The sequence below is a fragment of the Hemicordylus capensis genome, chromosome 1 (assembly GCF_027244095.1).
Source record: "Hemicordylus capensis ecotype Gifberg chromosome 1, rHemCap1.1.pri, whole genome shotgun sequence".
NCBI classification, from domain to species: domain Eukaryota; kingdom Metazoa; phylum Chordata; class Lepidosauria; order Squamata; family Cordylidae; genus Hemicordylus; species Hemicordylus capensis.
In genome coordinates, this window is record NC_069657.1 from 264,683,633 (window position 1) to 264,710,028 (window position 26,396).

The 26,396-nt window shown below is 45.8% G+C and overlaps 1 protein-coding gene across 2 annotated transcripts in view; it reads left to right on the forward strand.

Annotated features, from left to right (window-relative positions):
* The first annotated feature begins 4,525 nt into the window (after positions 1 to 4,525).
* Positions 4,526 to 26,396, forward strand: part of FGF18 (fibroblast growth factor 18) — a 148,398-nt gene continuing 126,527 nt past the window's right edge. The window contains exons 1-2 of one of the 2 annotated variants that reach the window (XM_053290784.1): positions 4,526 to 4,702; positions 4,965 to 5,001. In XM_053290784.1, coding sequence (XP_053146759.1) covers positions 4,668 to 4,702; positions 4,965 to 5,001 — 72 coding nt within the window. In that variant the 5' untranslated portion in view covers positions 4,526 to 4,667. Of the gene's footprint in view, positions 4,703 to 4,964; positions 5,002 to 23,880; positions 23,993 to 26,396 lie in introns of those variants that run through there. The other variant, XM_053290777.1, reaches the window with a different exon arrangement.

Sequence of the window (26,396 nt, forward strand, 5' to 3'; positions counted from 1 at the left end):
GAAGCTCCAAAAGCCCAGCAAAAAAGGAAAGTGTTCACATTCCTTCCTAAATGAAAACCAGAAGGAACAATCTCTCAGCTTTAGAGGGAGAGCATTCCTCATCTCCGGGGCTACTGCTGTAGAGGCCCTGCTTCTAACAACAGATATCAAAGGCATTGATGTTATCTGAAGCAGGACCTTATTTAATGAAGGGGGATTCAGACAGTCTCAGAAACACATTTTTGCCACCCTTTCTATTCAAGGTTTTAATTCAAGACTAGAAGCCTCTGTGGATCCTTTTATAGGCAAATCTTACCTAAAGCACCTTAATGCTATATAGTCAGCTATCAACAGTGATTCACTAAGTCATCAGTTGTCAGCCAAGCTGCATCAAAATGGTTTTCAGTGTTCAGCTGTGTTTTTCTTTTTTTTATAATGTTTAGGTAACAGTGTCATGAAGAATATATTTCTAACATGGTCAAGCAGGAAACTGACATTCAAAACGGGCAATTCAGGAAGTCCATGCCCAGCTGATTGTAAAAAGTGGATTGAAGCTTGAGGTCATTTTTGGCCTTTTGAAGTGAACCCATGCCTGCTGGATTGCTCCACAGAGGCAAATGTGTGCCTGCAGCTAGTGTCTGTTCACCCCCCCCCGCCTCTCTCTCTCACACACACCTTCATATAGGAACATAGCATGCAGGGCAAAGATTACCCTGGTCAAAGAAAACATGCTAGATTTCTATTTACAGGAATTGTTGTTATCATTTGGAGAAACATTCAGTCAGGTGAACCTCCACTTGCAGTCTGATGTAGTGCAACCTAGATACAGGCTGACCTCCTTAGAGGGAAGTAGGCCTCATTTATCATATTGTTAAAAACATTCTTCACTCACACTGACCTTCCTTCCTTCCTTCCTTCCTTCTTCCTTCCTTCCTTCCTTATATGTTTTACATTTTTTGTGCACAGTCCTTCTGTTTTCTTTCAATGTAGGGTTTTTTGTGTTTGTTTTTTTTTGGTGAGGATTGCATTTTCCACCTATCCACTTGGGATATCATGATCCTTACTTTAGATATTGCATTCATTGCAGTTGTGATTTCTGTGATGAAAGTGGTTGCTTAAAGGCCATCGCTTATGAAATAATTGGTGGCAAGAGACACAATTTCTTGTTTGATTTTTGAACTTAATTTTATTATGAGTGGCAAATGGCAACAGGAATATTCCTCCCACCCAGCAATGTATGCCACATTTTTTGATTCCTTTGTTTTAATTTATTAATTAATTCTTTTAGAAAAATCTGTGCACTCCTTTGCCCTGTGCAAGAAGGCATATGTAACCAGATTTTTAAAAGATGGGGAAAGACAGTAGCATAGCTATTACCCCTGCAGCAAAACTGTTCCTCACCCTCTGTTGAACTAGAAGATAATCACAACAGAAGTCTCATTTGAGGGTGTATTAATGGATGGTCCAAATAAATCTATAACACACTTTCAGTGATAGTACGGAAAAGTTCAAACGTCTCACCTTTTCTCTCCATAACTGGTGATCTTCCATGCTCTATCCACCCACTCATAGCAAGGGACAGCACGCCACCTTTTCTCTGCTGGTCTTCACTGTGTGCCTACATAACCCTTCTTCTCATACTTTCTCATACCTGCTTTCATACCCCTTGGCATCTTCTCATACAAATCTCCTTCTTCAATACAGACACAAAATCTCCACACAATATGGCACATATTTTATCCAAACTACTTGCACAACAATTGATATATGCACCTGACAGATTGTTTGTTTATATCTGGGGTTTAAAATCGCTTTGCTTAAACCAGGTTGGAAATTAATGTAAGCACAAAATTTTCTTGGCTTGAACATACTTTTGATCTTAAAAGTGTCTACCTTCTGCTTTCTAGCTTGCATTTAAAAACACTCAAACAGAGGTGAAGGTAGGAGAAAAGTGATATTCATGTGTGAACATGACACTAAAAAGCACATTTGAACCCACCATCTAAAGGGTATCCTTGCCTCGCTGGTTTGACTTAGTGGTCTTATCAATCCTTTCAGCAAATCTGGATCCACATAAAAGCTTTTGGGTGTGAAAGGCTTTGTGAGTGTCATGTTTTCCTCCACAGCACTTGTTCATGTACAAAGTACTTTTGATACTTTTATCCTCCTAACAACCCTGTGAAAGATTAAAAATTTTGTTTTTCAGTTAAGAAACTGAACTAAAGATGAAAGCCTTTGACGAGCCTAAGGCAGGACTTGGACCTAAGCCATATCCAAACACAATGCTCCATCCCTCTACTGCACTAAACTGAATGCTAGTTGTGAACTGAGCATATCTGAATGGGACAACTGACAACTACCAATATAATGCAGTGGATTGTGTGGGGTAGTACTAGCTTACCTCTTGAATTGCTGCTGTTTAGTAGAGAAAAGCATTCACAGGCCTATTCTTTTTTGGGGTAAGAAAGAGAGAAACTGAAAAGGAGGGTTTTTTTAAACTGCTGCTAAGAAAGTGGTCTACCTGAGAACTGATAAAAGTACTTGTCTGCTGCAAAGCTCAGCTATGTGTGGCTATGAGGACAGAGACTGATGTGTTTGCTTCATAGTCAGCACTGAGCCACTGGACAGAGAAGGGAACTGGGCTAGGAGAAAGGAGAGATCAGGATGAGAACAAAGCTAGATCCCAAACAACCCATGGCCCCATGCAAAAGGGAGCCCAATCTGCTTTGGTCAAAGCTCCCTGACTTTTGAATTGCAGGTGCATCAGGAATCCCAGGCCAGACCTTCTTGATCAGTAAGGGTTGTGCTTTCCAGCAGAAGTGGAAGGCTGCTTATGATGGGATTTGGGTAAGGAACTGAGGGTCTGCCCCCCAACCCTAGCCCCATGTCCCACCCCAAGGGAAAAAAATGTGGCTATCAGCTTAGCCAGGGCTTGGTTTCTCTGGATAGTTCCTGGAATAGGTTTGGAGGCTTGCCTTTGGCTACAAGTGTGAATGAGCCAAAGGACCTGCCTTTTTCTTCACTCTCTGTAAGTTGCCTAAGATGTTTGGCACTTCTCAGACTTGGGAGTGCCTTTGTGAGTGCTGACACTAGGTCTGCTGCTGTTCCTCCTCATTGTGTCAGGGTGGAGGGGGGATGGGGTGGTGGTGATGGGGTGCTTTTTTATGCTTATAAGAGCCCTGATGAGTTGGACCATCACCCCCTTTCCAGCAATGGCCAGATGCCTTCAGGACAGGAAGCCCATAAGGAGAGCTTGGAGGCAGCACCCCTCTCATGGACCCCCCTCCCCCAGCACCTGGCATTCAGATGTATACTTCCTCTGGACCTGGAGGCTCTCAACTCAATAACATGTGGAGGTAGGATGAAGAGCCCTGCTTTGGATCAGATCCAAAGGTCCGTTTAGCCCAGCCTCTTGTTGGCCAGCCAGATGCTTCTGTGATGTCTGCAAGCAGGGCATGAAGCCAAGAGTCCTCCCCTGCTCTCTGCCCCTCCGCAACTGGCATTCAGAGATAGAGTGCCTCTGAGCCTGGAGGTTCCATCTAGTTATCACGGCGAGCTCCCCTTCCTTTCCCTCTAGCCCTAGCCAGTCAGCTGCCTGCTGCTCCGATCCAGAAGACGGGTGGCTTCGCTCCCTTTGTCCCCGAATTACTGTGGTCGCTGCTGGCTGCCCAGGTGGAGGCTCCACAACCGCAACGGGACTGGAGGGAGGCGGAGGCGGCCAGCCAGCTGGCTTTCCGATTGTCCTTCGCCTCCAGCAAGTGCAAGCAGCCAGCGCCTCCCTCCCTGGCCGATGATGCGCTCGCTCGCTCGCTCGCTCGCTCTGCCTAGGTGGGGAGGATGTGGCGAGAAGACAGGAGGGAGAGAGGGGAGAAGGGGCAGAAGCGGCGTTGCTGGCGCAGCAAGGCGCTTCGCCCGCTCAGGTTGCCCTTGGCCAAGCGATCCGTAGCTCAGCCCTCCCCTTCGATGACCTGGCCAAGAACCTGCCCATCGCTGGCAGGAAGAGTCCGGCGCTTGTTGTGCTGCTGCCACAGCAATAAGCCTTTCAGACCACAGAGAGAGAGAGAGAGAGAGAGAGAGACGATCCATCAGGGGGAGAGAGGGAGTGAGTGTTAAGGACCTGAGAGAGAGCCATCCTTTGAACCTTCGCGCAGGAGGACCCGAGCCTCGCTGCAGTGCTGCTGCTGCTGCTGCTGCTCCGCCTTTGGGCAGCCGGGTTCAGGAAAGAGCCAGGGAGAGAATAGGCGAGAGGGAGGGGGGAAGGCTTGGGGCGGCGGCGGCGGCGGCGGGGGGTGGGGTGGGTGTTTGCTGATGATCGGAAGTTCCTGACAATCAAGCAGCAGCACCTTCATCCCTGCAAAGGCGGAGGAGAGAGACGAGCGAGCGAGCGAGCGAGCGGGAGACACGCGCACACACACAGCCGCGCACACACATCCACTGAACAGGAGGAGGAGGAGGAGGAGAGACGGGGGGGAAAGAGGAGAGCTGATGTCTAGGGGAGTCACTCGGAGGAGGCAAAGCAGGCAGGATCTCAACTTCGCCTCGTTGCTGATCAGCGTGAAGCGGGATCGCTGGAAACCGGCGGGGCTTTACAAACCAGGACCATTCCCATGGCAAGGCTGCGGTCGGGGATTTGACTCCGTTCGCTGGAAGCCACTTGACCTCCCCCCGCCGCTCCTCCTCACTCAGCGATGTATTATTCACTGCTCTCCGCCTGCACTTGCCTGTAAGGATTAGGACATTTTCACGCTCACACACCCTTCTTTTAAAAGTGTCAGGGTTTTCTTTCTTTCTATCCTTTTTTTTTTTTTTAAAGAGAGAACTTCAGCTGCCATTGCGTCTCCCTCTTACCATTGGAGACTAGTCGTGCTCTTTAGAAACAAAACAGCTAAGCATATGTGTGATTTGTCTTTTAATGAACTTTAACCATGCCATCTCATCCTCTGATCTTTTGTTGCCTTTCCCCCCTCCCCTCCTCTCCTCTCCAGATGTTTACACTTCCTGCTGCTGTGCATCCAGGTACAGGTAAGTGACTTTTTCTGAACGCCGCTCCCCCCCATCCCCCGCCCGTGGATGGTCTTCGTGTTGACCTTTTAAATGCTAGACACTTTTAAAGGAAGGCCCCCCTCCCCGATGCTTTTATAGCCTCATCATTACAGAGTAAGTGGAGAATCACTTGCTTCGCAACGGGGCACCTCCCACTCGCCTAACTTTTCAGACCGGTGGTTACTTTTGCTGGATCCACAGTAGGAATAAACGATCTCCAATTATTTCTCGGATTCCACTCCCCCCACCCACCCACACCACCCCCGCCCTTTCCCAAATGGCTGCTGCTGCGTGGTGGCTGCCAGTAGCCTGCATTAAAAGGATTCTCTGGAGTGCATTAGACTGGCTAATGATGTGAGAGGGAGAAGTTGGCCTCTGCCTCGCAGAATGTTGATTGATGCAATTGCATTGGAGGGGCAAAAGGTTCTCCTGTGCCGAGGACTCTCTTTCGAGGGACTTTAAAATAACAACCCCCCAACCCCCCTGCTTTGAAAAGTATGCTCTCCCATCCAAAGGAAGAAGGAGAGGGAGGCTGAGGAGCCGCCCCCTCCCTCATAGAAACGCATCCCAGTCCAATGGGGGCGGGCGGGACTGGGACTGGGAGTAGAAAACTTTGTCACTTAGAGACCATCGGTGTGTTCCCTTCTGCTTGCTATCTATCTATCTATCTATCTATCTATGAGGGAAATGGGTGTGGGGGGAGTGTCGGGTGGAGTTGATCACATTATTTTCCATGACATATATTATACTGTTTTTTTGTAAGGGGGGGCGGCGGCGGAATGTGGATTTCTTGTGCATAGCTGAAGCTGGTGTAAACGCAACACGTGCGTCCGGAGACGGACCCGCCCGCGATCTTGAACATTTCAGAGTTGGCAGAGTAGCAGGTGCTGCGATTCTGGAGTCCTTCCCTCCTTCCCTCCTCCTCCTCCCCCCGCGCCTCGCGTTGCTGTTTGTTGCCTTGGGCAAGCTTCCCGCGTGCATTGTAAGGAGCCACAATGCAGCGAGGGCCGGAGGCTCTGCCAGCCCGCCCCCTCCCCTCACAGCCGCCCCCGCCCCGCCCCCGCCGGCGCCCTCACCTTCCCGAAGTCGCGACTCCTCCAGCCTCTTCGCCCGGAATGCACCTGTTTGCCAGCGTTTCTGTTGCGGTTTTTTCATGTTCGGTAGGAACTGATCCTGTACAAACGGATTAAAGCCTCTGAAATATGAGCCGCCTCGCAAGCCAAACTCCAAAAGTTGTGCCATAGCCTTACCTCCCTTGAAAGAAAAGAGAGAGAGAGAGAGAGAGAGAGAGAGAGAATCAAGCCCGAGTAGGAAAAAACAACAAGGAAAGCGACTCAGAAGTGAGGGGAAAAAAAGGGATAAAAAAGCGGACTTCGAATCTTCAGCTGTAAATTACTTTGCGGTTGGAAGGAAAGGCGTTTGCTCGCTGTAAACGGGCACCCTTGGCAGAGAGAGAGAGAGAGAGAGAGATTCTTTTTTCTCGCTCTTTCTCCCCCCCCCGAATTTGTGCGGTAACTGATGTTAATCAACCTCACCCCCCCCCATTATCTCTCATCCTCCCCCTCCCATCCCCTTGTTGCTTTTAGTGAATCAGAAGACTTTGGCTGGGTGCCTGGAAAGCACTTGCTAAAATCTGATCTCTTACTTCAGCAGCAGCCTTAAAAAACTTGGGAAGTTATTGGCATTTATACAGTTGGAGCGCTCAGGCTTTCCAAAGCAATAAAATAATGAAGAAGAAGAAGGAGGAGAGAGAGAGAGAAAAAAAACTTTCTGTACTTTCCTACTATTAGAACCATACTTTATTTTAGTGCTGATTATGCAACATTTGTACTGAGGAGATCTGACAGCAGGATTTGCTCTGGAGGGAAGCCCGCAGGAGTGCCCTCTTCTAAAGATAGTGCCATCCACGCACAGGGCACCTTGCAGAGGAGCAGCGGAAGATCCCTGCCCCAAGGAGCTTACGATAGAAAATGAGATTTAAGGGAAAGGAATTGAGGGAGTGGTGGGGAGGAAGAGGAAGTTGAGGGGAAAGAGGGAAAGGATATGCAATTCAGTGGCATATCTTTAGACTCCATCGGGCATGAGGACTGTGCTAAGGTTTCATGGGAAAAGATGGGCTTGGAGGAGGGATCGGAAGGAAGAGCGAGAGGCAGCTGCTTGATCTTCTTCACTTTCTTCTGAAAGACCCGGTGGGTCTTTTAAAGAGGAGGCCCACTATTATGGGTGTTACGCTTCAAAGCCAAAACCTTGATTAGTCACACTCAAGGGCCTTGAGAGGGAGTGTTTACAGTATGAATGGGAAGATGAAAAGGTGCAAACCTGGGAATGGCCATTTTGCAAGCCAGCCTTTTCTGGGTTTATTTGGACCGGATTACTTTAGGAGCTTGAATAGGGGAAAAGGATTAGAAGATTTCAATTATAATGATCAGTTTGGGTAGGAGTTAACTTCTGATGAACTGACATTAATGCAATGCATCATTTAGGCTTAATATTTATTTAGGGTAAAGGAAATTGTTGTTTTTATTTTAAAGGTCTTTGTGCCATTTGGGCACCAGGGATTTGTGAACTCATAGAATGGATTCGATCCTCAGAGTCTGTTCCCACCAAACAAAATGAATTATGACCTGGGCAGCAAGTTAAATATTCATGTGAAGGATTTTAGTCCACTGACTGTGTGTTCCTTAGTGGTTTATTGGTCAGCAGTTAGAATTTCTTTTCCAACACAGCATAGACTTTTGGCACTGGTCAGTTGATTCAGTGCTTCTTACGGCTGGGATTTTCAATTTAAACCCATAGACAGCTCTCTCCCGCTCCCTCTCCCCTAAACATCTTGAAGTCAGCAATAACAAACTACCATGGGCCCAATCCACAGGGAAGTTCTCCATGGCCCCTTTGAAATGGGCAAGAGCATATGGGAGCAGGCCCAATGATTACTACCTGCTACATTAAAAGGAATGGAGGCAACTGGTTCTGTTTTATTTTGAGGCCATTGTGACTATAATAAGAGGTCTGTTGGATCAAAGGCCCCAAAGGCCCCTCTAGGCCAGAAACCAGATTTTAACACCGCCAGCCAGATGCTTCCAGGGAATCCACATGCAGGGTAGGAAAGCAACCATGGCTCTTCTGCTCTGGTGCTACTTCATTGTAGCTGCCAACTGTTTTAACATTTACATTGCCTGGAACGGATAGCTCTTAGGACTTTGGATAGTTTCAGGATCTGACTGAATCACAGCAGCACACTTTGTACGAAGACTTCCATCCATCCATCCATGCTTTAATAAAGCCAGGAGGATCTGAGAAGTGGCCATGTGCACAAGTGATACCCACGTGTCGTACCATCCATCTCATGAGGGCATGTGTTACTCTCAAATGCATATATTCATTTCTGGCAGGGGAAACAGGGCAGTATTAAGTACACCTGAAACATTGCTTTGTACCTTACAATACTGAGAGCCTTATACAGGCCCAATGCATTCTCTTGTGGTTGGGTGAAAAGATGGGGACAGAGGTGATTCACACAACATTGGCTTGGCTTGCTGCAGTGCCCAAATATGGGATAGCATTATAGATGGTTCGCATGACTGCTGCTCGGTCTGGAAGTGAGAGATATGTTGGTAAAATGTCAATACAGACGGTGAGCACACCTGGCAGGTGGGACGTCTGAACCTGAGATTCCACCAACGGCTTCCACCCAACTTCAAATCTTGATGGCAGAAGTCGGTAGAGTCTCAGGAGAAGCAGGAGGGCAGGCACTGGACTCTGGCAAGTTCAGACAACATGTCCATCAGGAATGTGCACTCTGGAGTACCAACATATTTCCCACTTCCAGACCGGGCAGGGGTCATGTGCACCTGCCCTGAGCCTGCAAGCTCATCACACAGGTGCTTTTGGTTTAGCAGTCCTAGAACTTGTGGTCAGAACTTTTGTTTAGTAATCCAAGTAAAGGATCTACATGATCTGCTTCTAGATCTGTGATCAGATGTCTTCTTGTGGACTTTGCAAAGCCACAGTAAACTCTTCTTGGCACTGGTTAGGCTAGCTAGCCACCTGTTTCCTATTTCAAGGAACTCTTCCTGATTTAGGATTGAAATGTAGTGTCTCTTTTCAAGTTAATAAGGAACACAGATTGCTCCTTTTTTTGGCCTTGGGGCTGGGCCAGAACCACTTATTTCAGTGAGCAAGCACACACAATGGCTGGAAGGTAGCATCACACTGCAGGTCTCTAGAAAGCAGTTTTAGTCCTGTGAGCCAGGTGATAGGCTGCATTGGTAGCAACTACAACTCCCATGAGGCTTTGGAGTGACCCTGTAGGGGGTGGGAGGGGGGCTAATCCCTGTGAAGCATAGCAGCCCGGGCCCGTAAAGGCATGGCTTATTCTGACAAAGCTTTTGATTGTAAACTGTTATCACGGCATCTTCCTCCATTCAGCCTTCAGCAAAAAAGGCAGAGGAATGCAGAAATATCATGAAGAATATGGAAAGGGGTTCTGTTGGTTGCATAAAGTGCATTATGCAGCCCCCTAGAGCCTTTGGAGTCAGGTGGTACATTAAATCAATCAATCAAGCAAGCAAGCTTTGAAAAGTTATGCAGTGTGTATAATAGAGACTTCCCAAGTTTGCATGGTGGTGTGTGTGGTGTGTTTGCTCTTATTAAGGTCTTACAATGTTTTCCTTATTTTGGATCTCTTCAGGTGACAAGCCTAGCATTGGTAGCCATGCCCCAAGCCTTTTGTGTGAATTTGACTATGCTGTGCTATAAATTCACCACCATTTCCTTCCCCAACTTAGCAGAAGCCTCGTTGTTTCCTTGGGCTGTTGATATTTTGGGGGTAGTTGAGTATATTATTGAGTATATTATTTTGTAGTCACATAAAGCATTTTTCTCCTTGCCACCTGAGCTTGATGCTTTGATTGCTATTCTTTGGCATGTTGCAAAATTGAAGGGCACTGCAAGGTGTGATGCTTCAGGGAACTTAAACTGCTTCTGTTGGCAGAAATCCTGTATCTCACTTGGTCTGACATTGGGTGACATTATCTAACTGCAAATTAGTTCTGTTGCTTGTACCTTTGGCAATCCATTGTGTTGGAGAAGTTTTAAAGTGGCTGGAATTTTTTCTTCCAGACGTGGATATGTCTTTTAAAAAATAAACAGTTAAATTATTTTCCCATCAGTCCCATGCTAACTTGGAAACTGGTGCCAAGCCTCGGGAAATGTCCTTTGGCGGTGGTCTGAGAAAGAACAGAAATGCTTCACTTGGCAGTGGCTAGACCTCAGCTGGAGGATGGTGTTCAGTTCTGATCACCACATTTTATGAAGGCTGTGGAAGGTTTAGAAGGCGGTAGAGATGCAAAGGCTCAATGCAAGGTGTGTGTTGGGCTGGATTAGGCATGTTCAGAGAAGAGTGAGGAAGGCAATGATCGCCATCATTTTTCAGTTTCTTCAGGCTACTATAGGGAATTATGCCATAGGGCAGGGACTTGGTCTGAATAATCTTGGAGCTGCCTTTCTTTTCTATGATTCTATATGCCCTTGTGATATCATACATTTCTGGCCCATGAGACTATCTTGAAGCAAGAGAGGAGAAAGTTAGGGATCTTGCTGCCTGCATTGTATGCAATTTATGGAAAATATATGGGGAATATTGTTGACGTCTCTCCTTGGGTGGGTCAGTGGAAGGGCTAATGCAAGGAAGTGCCAGCTTCCATCTGATACTATCCATGTGTTGTTTGCTGCTTATGAAGAGGCAGGTGGGCTTCTCTGACTATACATTTTATCCCTTATAGGCTCCTGAGCTCCTGTAGAAGTTCTTGTAAAACTAAAGATTGCTGTTTGGGTTTTCCTAAGATGTTGCAATTAAAATGACGACTGCACATCTAGTCAGCCTGATGATTTAGTCTGTCTGAACAGCTGCATGCTGGACCCTGCAAAGAGTATGAGTGAGCAAAGATCAGTTTGAATTCCTGCAGCCCTTGGGACATCAGCCTGTAGGGATGGGCCCAAGGCCATATTCCATTAAGTAATTCCAACAACAAATGTTTGCAAGCTAGTTCCAGATATATGCAGCAAGAGGCTGACATGTTCGTTGAGTGAAACCCCATTTGCAAAAAAAGGGGGAAAGAGAGAAATAAATTGGGGCATGCTAGAGAGGCAGGCTTCCCACCAGGTGTTACATTTTGGGTCAAAAACAGCTATGTTGGGGCGAGTGAGCCTGGTTTGGACTAGGGGGCAGGCAGGGAGGCGGTGGTCCTCTTTTTATTTTACCCCATGTTACACTGAAAGCCATCCTCCTATTCAACAGCATAAATCACTCACTTCAGGGCCAAATAGCTGCTGGCGTGGGATTTTTTTGGCGAGATACGGGGCACAAAGAAAGAATGAACCTCCTCTTGCCTCTCTGCCTGCCTTTGAACTCCCGACTGGGTGTCCCCCACTGCATGAGTGTTTTTGACACAAAAGGAGGCGCTTCTGGTTGCAAGCATACCTCTAGAGCACATTGTGCGCATGCACATCTAGTTTGGCCCTCAACTGGTCATCATTACTTCTTCTGCCAGCACATTTCATTAACTAATTAGGTGTGGTGTAAAGAAGGACTTCCTTTGATATGTCCTGAATCAATTGCCATTCAATTTCATTGGATGACCCCAAGTTTTGGTATTATGAAAGATAATTTATTTTAAAAATTACTTGTAATATGCATAATTTTATCTACAATGTCTCATCTTAGTCATCTTTCCCCCACTAAACCTAAAAACTAAAAAGCCCCCAATGTTTTATCTTTCCCTCATAGGGATAATGTTGAAGCTCCTTGACTGTTTTGGTTGCCATTTTATGCACCTTTTCTAGCTCTACAATGTTGTCCTTGAAGAGACAGCCAGATTATTTGGTGTCCAGATGAGCATTCAGTGATCCGGGCCCACACCTACAATCTGAAATGACATGGCCCAGAAATAAGTACTTAGTGAGAACTAAGCTTGTAATGTATCTGAAATTATGGTTGAATGCTTTATGTCTGGACAAAGCAATGCCTTTCTCCCCTTTTGTTCATCCAGTCCCTACTGCCAAATAGTTTCACTGGAGGACCCCAAATTAGTTTAACAAGAGAGCATATTTTTCTCTGTATTCGTTTGCTGTATGCAGTCCTTCATTTTGTAAACGTCTGCTCTGTACCCACAAAGAATCCTTTCACACATCAGGGTGCATCAGGGTGGGGATACCAGTGTTCCACCAGTTTTTGCTGTAGTCAAAATATAATACCTGAACTTTCAGTATTCTTGTGTGATGGAAAAACCATAGACTCATAGAGCTGTTGACTTTCAAGGTATTCTAGTCCAACATGCTGCTCAGTGTGGGAAACTGCTACCGAATCCCTGACACGTGGCTCTTTAAAAATCAATTGCGAAGGAGAGCCGGCCACTGCATGAGACAGACTGTTCCACTGCTGAACAGCTTTTACAGTTAGGAAAGTTTTCCTGATGTCTAACCTGAATCTGCTTCCTTGTAATGTCAACCCATTGGTTCTAGTTCTGCCCTCAGGAACGGCAGAGAACAAGTCCGCTCCATCTTCTATGTGTGAGTCCCTCAGATATTTGAAGATGGCTGTCGTATCTTGCCGTAGTCTTCCCTTCTCCAGGCTAAACTTGGTTGGCAGACCCTCAGCATCTTTGTTGCCTTCCTTTGAGGACATTCAAGATTATCAATGTCCTTCTCAAAACCTGGTGCCCAGAACTGGACACAGGAACTGACATCCTGATTAATGGTGCATGCATGCTCCAAACACCAGTTGCTGCAGTGCTAGACCCACTCTAGTTTCTGTGCTTGCAAAGTACAGGCACCCTTGCACAAGAAGGCAAATACCTTGGAGCTCTCCCAACACTCCAGAAGTGCTCTGCTAGACTGGAAATACATTCTTGACCCTTAGGGATGGGTTTCTGGTTGTGCAGAACACTTCCAGAGTGCCAGGAGAGCTGTTAGCACTGCAAGCGCACAGGGGTTTGGAGCACTCACACAACATTAGTCAGAATGTCAGCCAGCACTCCAAGTAAGGACTGATCAGCACGGAATAGAATGGGTTTATTACTTCTCATTAGGGGTATACAATTGGATTCAATCTCAAATAGATTCGAGTCAAATTGGGGGTAATTTGAAAATTCGACCCTGAACCAAATCGCCCTCAAAATAAAGTTGTGCCGTCAAGTCAATGTCAACTCCTGGCGACCACAGAGCCATGTGGTTTTCTTTGGTAGAATAGTAGAGGGGTTTACCATTGCCTCCTCCTGCACAGTATGTGATGATGCGTTTCAGCACCTTCTTATATTGCTGCTGCCCGATATAGGTGTTTCCCATAGTCTGGGAAACATACCAGTGGGGATTCGAACCAGCAACCTCTTGCTCCCTAGGCAAGTTACTTCCCCACTGCATCATTGTGGCAACCTCAAAATAGAGGGCCCGATTCAGGATCAAGGAGAATCACCCCTGGTTCAACCTATATAGATTCAAGTGATTTGCTTTGAGGCCTATTTTCCAGGTGAAAAAATGGGCCTCAAAATGCCACGTTTTCCAGGGAGAGCTTTCCTACCAATTGGGATTGGTGGGTAGACCAGCCCTCCATTCTGGACTTAAGCATATCAGCCCACCTTGGAGGACTGGTTTACTTGGTTTGATTAGTCCTCTGAGGTGGGCTGATGCACTAAGTCTGTCATGGAGGTCTGGTCTACCCATCGATCCCAATCAGTGGACCAGCTCTCCATGGCACCATTTTGAGGCCCATTTCCCCCAGAACAATGGTCCTCAAAATGGCAGTTGAATCACTCAAAGAGATTTGAGTGATTTGAGGTTGATTCATCAAGGCAGCCAGCCAGCCACGCTGGCTGTTTTCAACAAATCAATTCGAGTTTTCACAATTTGATTCAAAATTGAATCAAATTGCAAAAATTGATTTGTGCACACTCTTACTTCTCAGGATCTGGACACCACAGCTTTTTAAAATGTATCCCATTCTCTCTTCTGCATAACTTGTAAATAAACATGACTTGTTCTGTAATAGATCTTACAATTCTGCTACCCACTGCTTTTTAGATAAAAAGTGATCCTTGGACTGAAGTCCCTAGAAACTGGAAGCCCTTCCTCTATTTCCTGATGTGTTGGAACTCTCTCTACTCACTCTGGCGCAAAGTAGATGTGATGTGTATGTTTTGAAACAAAAAGCAAACTTTCCTAGAAGCTTCATCTCGGTTCTTCCCAATCACTTGGGACTTCCCAATCACAATCTAGGTTCTTCCCAGTCACTTCCCAGTCACCTTCATCCTCTGATTGGGAGTCCCGGCTCATAATCCCAAATGTGCATGTTGGGACTGTGATTCCTCAACAGGGAGAAAAATGCTTTCTGCATTGAGTACATGACAGACTTAGTACATCAGCCCACTTTGGAGGACTGATAAAACCGGGTAAACCAGTACTTTAAAAATTTATTTTGGCTAAGTCCAAGGCTTAACCTTAGGCCAGGTCTTGATTAAGAAATATGTGATTTATAAATCACATATTCCCTAGTCAAGACCTGGCCTAAGGTTAAGCCTTGGACTTAGCCAGAATAAATTTTAAAAGGAACTGAAAGATGTAAAGCAGATTACATGGTGTAAAACGTGAAGCCAAAATAGGAAATAACACAGTATTGAGAACAGGAGAAAGAAGAGTCAACAGTGGTATCTAGGCTAGTATCCTATGGTGGGAGTGAAGGTACCTCCTCTTGCAGTCCATTCGCAATTTGACTCAACAGCCAACAGCCTGCATATCATGCAGGAATTGTGCCCATTACTCAAGGCTCTCTCTCCCCATCTCCCTCTCTGTTATGACCAAGTAACACACTGCTAACTACCTTCCCAGGGAAGTGTGCTAAGTTGAAAGGTGCAAGTTCCTTCTGCACAATCATATTTTGGATTAAAATTTCATTTTAAAATTCCCATTCAACATTATAGAAGGAGAGGCTGAGCTGTGGCTTATAATGGAGTGAATTATTAGGTGTCTCATTACAAGTGTAGATAAAGAACAAATCCAATATAGTTTGCTCTGAATATTGGACACTTCTACATTTTTTTCTTGGACATGGGCTCAGAATTCCATGTCTATATATAGAAAGATTCATTAGGAGGACAATTTACTAAATGCTGCAGAACTTGTTACCTCCTGTGCTTGAAAGGCTAATTATAGATTGCCAGATTTTTGGTTCTAATAACGACAAACAAAAATAAGCCACAAACCAATACCCAAATTAAATGCTTCAGAAGTACCAGGGAGGAGAGCTGGTCTTGTGGTAGCAAGCATGACTTGTCCCTTTAGCTAAGCAGGGTCCACCCTGGTTGCATATGAATGGGAGACTTGATGTGTGAGCACTGTAAGATACTCCCCTCAGGGGATGGAGCTGCTCTGGGAAGAGCATAAGGTTCCAAGTTCCCTCCCAGGCATAAGAACATAAGAACAGCCCTGCTGGATCAGGCCCAAGGCCCATCTAGTCCAGCATCCTCTTTCACACAGTGGCCCACCAGATGCCGCTGGAAGCCTACAGGCACAAGTTGAGGGCATGCCCTCTCTCCTGCTGTTACTCCCCTGCAACTGGTACTCAGAGGCATCCTGCCTTTGAGGCTGGAGGTGGCGTATAGCCCTCCAACTAGTAGCTGGTGATAGACCTCTCCTCCATGAAGTATCCAAACCTCTCTTATAGCCATCCAGGTTGCTGGCTGTCACCATATCTTGCGGCAGAGAATTCCACAAGTTGATTATGTGTTGTGTGAAAAAGTACTTCCATTTGCTGGTCCTAGATTTCCTGGCAATCAATTTCATGGGATGACCCCTGGTTCTAGTGTTATGTGAGAGGGAGAAGAATTTCTCTCTATCCACTTTCTCCACACCATGCATGATTTTATGAACCTCTATCATGTCTCCTTGCAGTTGTCTTTTTTCTAAACTAAATAGCCCCAGGTGTTGTAGCCTTGCCTCATAAGAAAGGTGCTCTAGGCCCCTGATCATCTTGGTTGCCCTCTTCTGTACCTTTTCCAGTTCTACAATATCCTTTTTCAGATGTGGTGACCAGAATTGTATGCAGTACTCCAGGTGTGGCTGCACCATAGTTTTGTATAAGTGCATTATAATATTAGCAGTTTTATTTTCAATCCCCTTCCTAATGATCCCTAGGATGGAATTGGCTTTTCCCACAGCTGCCGCACATTGAGTTGACACTTTCAACGAGCTGTCCACCATGACCCCAAGATCCCTATCCTGGTCAGTCCCCGACAGCTCAGATCCCATCAGCATATACTTGAAGTTGGGGTTCTTAGTCCCAATGCGCATCACTTTACAGTTGCCAACACTGAACCGCATTTGCCACTTTGTCGCCTACTCATCCAGTTTGGAGAGACCCTTTGGGAGCTCCTCACAATCTGTTTTGGATTTCACTACACGTAAGAGTTTGATATCATCTGCAGATTTGGCCACCTTGCTGCTTACCCCTGTTTCTAGATCATTTATGAATAAATTAAAAAGCACCAGATCCAGTACAGATCCCTGGGGGACCCCACTTCATACTCCCCTCCATTGTGAAAACTCTCCATTTATACATACCTTCTGTTTCCTATCCTTCAACCAGTTAGCAATCCACACATGTACTTGTCCCCTTATCCCATGACTGCTACGTTTTCTCAGGAGTCTTTGATGAGGAACTTTGTTGAAAGCTTTTTGGAAGTCCAGGTATACTATGTCAACTGGATCACCTTGATCCACACACTTGTTGACACTCTCAAAGAACTCCAAAAGGTTTGTGAGGCAAGATTTAACTTTGCAGAAGCTATGCTGGTTCTTTCCCAGCAGGGCCTGCCGTACTATGTACTTTACGATTTTATCTTTGTGGATGCTTTCCATCAATTTGCCTGGAACGGACGTTAAGATAACCGGCCTGTAATTTCCTGGATCGCCCCAGATCCCTTTTTGAAAATCGGTGTGACATTTTCTACTTTCCAGTCCTCCGGTACAGAGTCTGATTGCAGGGAGAAGTTATATATTTTAGCAAGGAGGTCAGCAATTTCACATTTGAGTTCTTTGAGAACTCTTGGATGGATGCCATCCAGCCCTGGTGATTTGTTAGTTTTTAGTTTTTCAAGATAGTTTAGAACATCATCTCTTGTCTCTTCTATCCAACTCAGTTCTTTAGCCTCCATCCCCGAAAAGCCTGGTTCAGGAACAGGTATATGCTCAGTATCCTCTGCTGTGAAGACGGACTCAAAGAACTCATTTAGCTTCTCTGTAACCTGCATATCCTCCTTAATAACCCCTTTCACTCCCTCATTGTCTAAGGGTCCAACCGCCTCCCTGGAAGGTTTCTTGCTTCTGATGTATTTAAAGAAGTTTTTGTTATGTGCATCTTTTTTTTTTAAAATGAAGCATGGCTGAACCTCCCAGGACCATAAAATTTGCAGAATTCTGTAATAAATGACATACACAATATTATGGAGTTATATATTTTAGAGCTTGAACCTCAAAGTAGTCTTCCTAGTTGTAAGTAATGAGACACGAGCTAGTAGGAGTATTGTAGCTTAGACTGTAAAATCTGGACACTTGAAGGCATATTATAATAGTCCTAGGCAGACAGTCACAAAGCTGTATAAATGGAGGAAGGAGAATCATGCCTACAGGCCCCAGCTGTCACTGTTCCAACCTACATGTTGGAGATCCTATCTTTGTGGGTTCTTGTGTGAGTACAATGCTGTGTGTGTAAATTATATATGTAAATCTTGAAAAACGGAGTGATGATAGATCCTGTGTTCAGAGCTTCAGCATATGAAACTGCTTTATACTGAATCAGTATAAAGTCCATCTAGCTCAAGGATGGACCCGGAGACTTTGTGCCTGCAAAAAATGTGCATTACCACTGAGTTAGAGCCTTTCCCCATAACCATTGGGATGTACATGTATAGGCCCCTAAGTTGAGGGGGTTCCCAAACTGTGGAAGTCTGGCAAGAGAAGGTCCATGGTCAGTGGATGTGATTCCACTCCCCCATCATATACAGCTGTACATGCTTTGTGCCTGTCTATACAGGAATTGTCTCTTTGCTAAGTGTTAGAGTGAAATTGATGTTTCAGTAATTATACTATGGTACTATAGAGAAATTTAATGGCAAACATGTTCAAACCAACAATTAGAAAACTAAAAACGTACCAGCCATATTTTAGAATATTTACTTTTTAAAAAAAGAGCCCAGTAGCTTGCACAATCTGCTTGTTGAGTGTTGACCTTGGGTTCAGGGCAGCCTGACTTGCTTCTGATTTGGTGCGGTAAGTATAGTGGAAGCGAAAGCCTGTACATTGATTATTGCTGTCAGCCCAAGATAGATGCAAATCCAGACTTGCACTTAGTATTTCTCCAGTCTCTTTGATAAATAGACACAAATCCTTTAATCTAGATAAACAACCAAGCCAATTTTGGCATTTGGAAATCTTCGAAGTATGTGGATTGACTTGGCATTTAATGGGCCATTCCTTTATGAGCAAGTGGTACCCTGGTTTAATGATATTACCTCCTTTATTCTCTTATTTACAGACACAGCATCTTATCCTCCAGCACTTCTGAAATCAAATACATCTCGGAAGTTTAATACAATTTCTTATAATCAGTTAATCAAACTAAAAGGCTTATCATGAATATGTACAAGATATGGGGCCCTTTCTCATGATCAGGGAGCTGGGCGGGAGGGCGCACAGGGAGGAAGGCTACAGAAGCTTACCTCCCCTACAGCTGACCGGGTCCCAGTTGCTGGGCATGTGGATCACGCGCCCAGATGATCTGCTGCTGCCCTAGGCAGTGTGGAGCTGTGGGGGCTGGGGCATGTTGTCCTGGCCCCCGGAAATCCCACAGTGCACCACTTGAGTGCACAGTACATTGTGGGTACTCCCCTGGCGATGGGTAGGTGTCCCTCATTGTCACAGCACCAGCTGAAAACAGCTGGCACTGATATGTGGCCAGTTAAACAGGGTCAATGGAGCACTCGCTCCCTTAGGCTCTTTTAACAGCAAGGCTTCATAGCCGGGTCTTCCACCAAGGCATTGGTGGGAGCTGTGCAGCTTCCGGTGGTTCCCATGGGCAGCCAAGCCTGGGCTTGCCTGCCTCAGCCCTGTCTTGGCTGCTCATGAGAACAGCCTCATTGAGGCTCTACACATGATCAGTGTGTAGAGCCTTAAGGAGTTCTGCAAGGAGAGCGGGTCAAGCCTGCTGTCTCCGCAGACAATCTTCAGGTTAGCCCTTGGCGGACAGATTGGCTGCTCACATGACTACTGGCTCCGTCACGGAGCTGGTAAGGGCAGTGGGAATCAGGGGCCAAGTCCCAGGATGCCCCATGCGAGTGTGCGGGGCATTCTCGGGAGACCTCCGAGCCTGGGAGGCTTGCTAAAGTTGGGGGGTCTACACGCGAGTCTCTGCGGCACAGAGCCACGCTGTGGCAACTCATGATTACCAAAACAGGGTTAGCAGAGTGCTCGCTCTGCTAACCTCGTTTAAAGCGGGGGGGCAATTAAGCGGGTTAACCACCAGGAGACGTGCAGCTCCAAGCGGTTCACACCCGTGGGGAAAACTGGGCTGGGCTCCTTTATCCCGTGTGTGTGAATAGCCTCATAGTGATGTATGTTTCCTCTCCTTTGCATTCCCCACTTTGTGTGCACACAGTGGGACTGGGGAAGTTGCGTGCGAGTGCTAGTCACATCTCCTCAATCCTCCTTTACACATGCGCTTAGTCAAGGTGTCAGTCAATATTTTTTACTCTGCATAGATTAAATAAAATTTACAGTTCAGAACAACATTATTGCCACAAAAGCGGATCTGATGTAGGTATGACAGGACTGTGAAGGAAATGGACTGGTCTCATGATCAGGGAGACATGGTTCTAACGGGTGAGCGGGAAGAGTGGGCTAAGCCCGCTCTCCCTGCTCACGAGCGAGCAGGGAGCCCTGGGCGGCCGGATCGGCTGTCCACACGATGGCCGGCCCTGAGACGGAGCCTGCGGGGGGTGGGGGGAGCAGGGGCCACGTGGCCCCCAGAAGCCCCAGTATGCCCTGCGCGAGTGCGCAGGGCATATTGGGGAGACCCCCGAGCCAGGAGCCTGCTTTTAAGTCTCCCGGCTGGGGGTCTACTCATGAATAGCCACAGCGCGGAGCCGCGCCGCAGCTACTCACGAGCAGATAGCCCAGGTTTGCAGAGCGCTCGCTCCGCAAACCCGGGCTAAGGGGCGGGCTACAGGAGCGGGTTAGCTGCTCCAGAACCACCGGGCTTGGCTGAGAGCCTGGTGGTTCTGACAATCACAAAAATCTGGCTAGGATTTTCCTAGCCCGATTTTTGTGATCATAAGAATAGCCCCAATATGTGATAAAAATCTCTAGAATTTTTGAATCACCACTTCAGGGGGGGCTTTTCAGTGGGAAAATGGCACAGAAGCAAGGAATTAATCCTGCCCTACAACTGCACTGTGGTTTCAATCTGATCCACAACCGTGTCTGGCCACTACTTGAAGGTAAAGGTAAGCATCTAACTACACAAAGACACATTTAACACCCTGCGTAGCTTAGCCTTTTGCTCACAAAGTGGCTGTAGAATGAGACATGACCACATCATTATCTAGCTGTGGCAGACTTGAGTCAGTAAAAAAATAGACGTTTTATGGCAAAGCTGTTGACTGAAGATATCAAAATTGCAAGGAACTAAGATACTGCACCTCCCAAAATGCCCAATTGTTCAATAAAAATATGGGTTATATGTGGAATAGAAAAGTTGATTAATGGCTGCAGTTCCAGGAGAAAGAGAGCCTAATGTGTTTTGAGTTAATGCATGGGCATTGTTTTTGAATGGCTAGAGAAACTTGTAAGGCAAAACTAAGATTTCGATGCTGTAATAACAATAACAGCAATGAAATACTATGCACTACATGCCCTAAAGATAAAGAGCTGAACTCAAAAGTAGCTTGCTAAAAAGTCATCAGCTACTTGTTCATTTTTGCTTTGTTGTTACTGTGGAGTCTTGAACAATATCACCACACAGGCTGATAGAATGAGAATCCTTGCACTGAACTTACTCTTGCACGACACTATTAAACCCAATAGAAGATGTGGATTAACAGCAGCGACAGGGACCCACTTTGTCTTCCTTTGTTCTGTTGTAAATACAGGTATTGGTAAATATTGTCATGGTCTCTAGCTGACCAGGTGCAAGCAGAATGCATGCAAGCTGCAGCCTACCTGATATCTCTGACTCCCTCCCAACATATGCAGGAGATCCGATATCTAAAGAAATTACAGACTGTCTGAGGCTGCCAAACTACTTCCTTATTGGCATTCAATAGCATCACCTTAGGATGGAGAGCAACATAAAAGGAAAGAGGAAGGGCTGAGCTTAGGCTGTCATGGTCTGAGTGTTTTTCTTTGTGATAGTTCCTTCCAGTGATCAGAGTCTGGGTAGAGGTGGGGGTCGGGGAAGGGGGCGGCATACTTTTCTTCCTTATTCAGGAAGGCGGCTTCCAGTTTTGAGGATTCCAGAAGCATCTCACTTTTGCCTCTATTATGAGGGCTACATTCCCCACCCCATTTTAAAAAAAAATACTGTTTTTCTTCTTCTTTTTGTTGCGCTCTGTAGCCTTTCTAAATAGTTTACATGGAAAATATCAGATATGCCTGAGTATAGGAATATGAAGTTAATGGATAAATTAAGAACAAGAGTGATAGAGAGAGAAATGCTCCACCTTTGGAAAAGAAATAGACTTTTGCACATCTCAAATTCAAATTTGGCTTGGAGTTCTCAAAAGGTTAGACCATTCACTTCACAACTAGGAATTCTCACCAATTTTGATATATTAAGCAGCATTTCATGGAAATTTGTGCTAAGCATGAAAACACAAATATTTAGCAGTCATTATCTCATGGCAGCTTCCTGTATTAGGCGAGATGGATGTAGCTATATCTATATCTATATCTATATCATCTATATATACCTTTCTTGTTTTGTCATTCTTACAACAATTTCATTTGCCTCATTTGTTCACAGAAACAATTGATTTAAAAGCACATTTAAAATTTCACAATAATCCACTGAGGAAGTACATCTGTTTTTATCATTCTTCCATTATTGCATTGTTTTGTAGATCCAAAATGTTGCATTAACAATACCCTAATTCACTAGAAAAGTCTGGTGCACTATGCCTGAATCATATGAATCTAAACAAACAAACAAACAAACAAACAAACAAATTCCTGGTCCTGATCTGATCCTTATTATCCTGGTAAAATGTGAATTAACCACAGTGGTTTGACCAGATTGCTTGAAACATCTGCTTTCTCACAACCAGCTCTGTGAGGCTCAGCAATCTTAGTTAACTTTTTAACCAGGAGCATGGTCATTGTGAGAACACAGTGAATACCATTTAAAAATTAACAGCAACCCCCCCCCCCCAATAAAACACAGACAAAACAGCAGCAACAAATAACATAATGTAGCCGAAGGGCATACAGATTAAAACAGCAATAATACCAAACAGCAGCATCAGCCAGGTTAGCAGTATTTCAATTAAAACTCAGCCAGTACTAAAAGCCTTGACAAAAAGCCAAGTCTTTGCTCTGTTGTTAAAGACATGTAGGGATGCGGCTTGTCTGACCTCCACAAAATGGGCTTTCCAAAGGGTAGGCAGGCATCTCTACTGAAGTGGCCCTGTACTAACTAGATAGAATACAACACCTTGTTCCTAGTGTATGTTTTCTGCGCCTCATTTTGCCAAAGAACCTGGATATAGCAGAGGAACCCACTTCCTATATTCAGGAGCAGACATAGTTGTTCTATAAAATGAGGGAAAATTAAAGCTGTGATTCTCAGGAACCAAAGTCATTATATGCTGGGCTACAATGCCTGTTCTAGGATTCCCCGCGTGATAAGAGAACCACCTTGCTCTCTAAACTTCCTGTACTCTATCCGGAGCCCTATATGTTTGCTGATGTGCGTACATACAAGCTGCGTGTGTAAGATTTACCAGCCATGTTGATGGAAGGTGGCAGTTGTGTGTGAGCATGTCTTTATGCTTGCAGAGGTGTCCTCCCCTGCTTAAGCAAATGTAAAAGGCAGGGTAATTCTAACGCAGTCCAATCCTGCGTGTGTTCACTCAGGAGTGAGTTCCACTTTGGTCAGTAGGGCTTGCTGTCAGGTAAGTGTGCGCAGGATTGCAGCCTTAAAGAAATGACTGGACTGGAGTGCCTAAGATAGTTCTGTTATGATAATGTTTAAGTGCCAGATATGCTATCAATTTGTGGGCAGCACGCTATGAAGAACAATAGATTGTTTTAGTTGCTGGCACGTACTAGAGCAGAATTAAAGAAGCCGTTCCAAGTAAATGCTGAAAAATACTTTGTTTTTAAAAGCCTTATAAATAAAAAAATTACTGTAACAATACCAGGAACATAGGAAGCTGCCACATACTGAGTCAGACCATTGGTCTATCTAGCTCAGTATTGTCTACTCAGACTGGCAGCAGCTTCCCCAAGGTTGCAGGCAGGAATCTCTCTCAGCCCTATCTTGGCAAAGCCAGGGAGGGAACTTGGAACTTAGATGCTCTTCCCAGAGTGGCTCCATCCCCCGAGGGGAATATCTTACAGCGCTCACACTTCTAGTCTCCCATTCATATGCAACCAGGGCGGACCCTGCTTAGCTAAGGGGACAAGTCATGCTTGCTACCACAAGACCAGCTCTCCTCTCCAACTAGCATGTGCTGTATATTACACTAGAGGATAGAGCAGGGAACAGCCGCTTCATAAACTGTGGGAGGAGCTACAGCTCTGTGGTAGAGCAGAGGCCTTGCTGCAAGCCTGCATGAAGGAAGTCCCCCAGTTGAGAGTACTGAGACAGATGGGCCAGTGCTCTGACTACTTGGTAGAAGATGGTTTCATGTGTTCCTCATACATTTATGTAAGCCAGTAGTTTAAAAGCTCGGTATAATTGTACTGAGTTGCCTCCTTTGAGTCAAAATACAAATATATGTTGAAGCATTTAGAAGCTTGCCTATATAATGAAAAAGTCAAAACATTACAGATGTTGATGTGGATTAAAGGGGTGAATTTTTGAACAAGTTACTTGGGAAAAGATGAGTATGAGTAGGCTCTGTAGTATTGTAGCCCAACGTATGCAAAGGCTTGATTATACAAGGAACAGTTTACTGTAATGGTCCAAGCACGGTGGGATGGAAGGGAAGCACAGTCTGGCCTCTACCACTGACCCAGAGGAACAGGGGCTGCTGTCTCTCAAGAAGTACAAAGAGAAAGGCCAGTATGACCCCGTCCATTGACCAGGGAAGAAGGAACTTCAGGGGGCCTGCTTCCCTGCGAGTAAAAAACCTCTGCTTCAGCTGCCCTGCCTCCCCATGTGTTGTTATAAGCTGCCTTGAGGATTATTTTACTTAAAAGGCAAGCTATACATCTTCTTAATAAATACATGTTCTACATGTTGGGATTTAGAGTAGTCTTTTTAGTGGGGATGTCCATCCAAAGAAAAAGTTGAGGGTGATGCTTGATTTAGTATTCAGATCTCACTTTCCACCAGCATCCCCATCTATAAAATAATATATAGGGCAGGTTCACATGGCCGCTAGTAAGTCAGTAACATGTAGGTACAGTGTTGGGAACTGGGAGTGTGTGCTCCAGACAGGCGTGACATCTCAATCCACCCAAATATGCTTCCTGTGCCTGCTTATCAAGACCTGCCTGGTATTCTCCCAAGATCACCCCTGCAAGGGCATAGCTAGAGGAGAGGAGGCCTGTGTTCACCCCTCTCTCCAGTGGCCCCTTGGAATGAGGGAGAGAATGAAGAAGATCAGGAGAGCTGGAGCTGGTGGCCTCTCAGGAGCTCGGGGGCCTGGGTCACTTAGATTTGAAGTTTGGAAGAGGATCTCAGGAGAATATTGAGGGGAACAGGGTAACTGGCACGAGAACTGGACTTGGACAGGTTTAGACAGCAAGCTAATCAGGAGCGCCTGCTCCTGGTTTCTGACATTTTGCCCACACTAGCCAACCCCACACAGAGCATCTGTGCGCTATTTGGGGCCGGCGGTTACCTCCCCCCCCGCTTCTGCCCCAGTCTCTGTTTCTGGGCCCAGCCGCCTCTCCTCCCCACCGCCATTTCTGCCCCCCCACTTTCTTTCCTCCCTCCTGGGCCTTCTCTCCATGTCCGGGCTGGGCCCGCTGCCACCTCTGGCCTCCACGGCCGGGCCGCCATGGCAACCATTCCTCCTGGGTGCGCCTCAGCCAATCAGGCGCGTCTGTCGCCCAACCAATCAGCTGGGCGCTGGGATGCACATTCCAAGGCACACCCAGGAGAATTATATATACTAGCCGACCCTGCATAGAGCATCTGTGCACTCTTGGGGGCCGGCGGTTACCTCTCCCCTCCTCCTGCCCCAGTCTCTGCTTCCGGGCCCAGCCACCTCTCCTCCCCACCACTTTCTTTCCCCCCATCCTGGGCCTTGCCTCCGCGGCTGGGCCAGGCCCGCCACCTCTGGCCTCCACGGCTGGGTGCCACTGTGGCAACCAACCCTCCTGGGTGCACCTCAGCCAATCAGGTACATCCACCGCCCAGCCAATCACCTGGGCTCTGGGACACACTTGCCAAGGCACACCCAGGAGAATTAATATAATAGATAGATGTTACTGACATACTGATTTGCTGGTGGTCATATGAACCCACCCATAGGTCTATGAATATTCCTGCTAATGATGATACAGTTGACTAAGATATTAGTTGAAACTTTTGAAGATACAGTTGACTAGGATATTATTTGAAACTTTATCAGTAACAAAGGAAGCAATCGCGCAAGCTAAGAGAGCTTAGTATTCCTTCAAGTGAATATTCACAAACATTTCTATTAGTACCCCATGGAAAGTATACATGTAAACCATCAAGTATTCTAGTAACACTGATAAGTTTGGGATTAACTTCTCTTTTGTTTTTAAAGACGTTTCACTGAATTTTGAAGTTAAAGCATAGCAGTTATTTTTCTTGTACCTGTGTTTATCTCTTTGGGTTCCATCAACTGAATAATAACATTGTCAAATGCTGACTGAGCCTGTATCAGTAATGATGCAATATAGAAATTTTGGATCTTAAATCACTGATGTAATCAAGGAGATAGCCGGCTGTGGAATTCCATTAGATCCAATAACAGTCCTGTCAGTTGTTAGAAAGAAACATTTAATTATGCAGCATAGAAGTCTTATAAAATGGAACATCTGCTAAAATAGATATAGCTGTTCCGTGAAAAATGCAAGAATAAGCCATCTTTATGTGACAGATATACAAGAATATAGGAGATTGCATCATT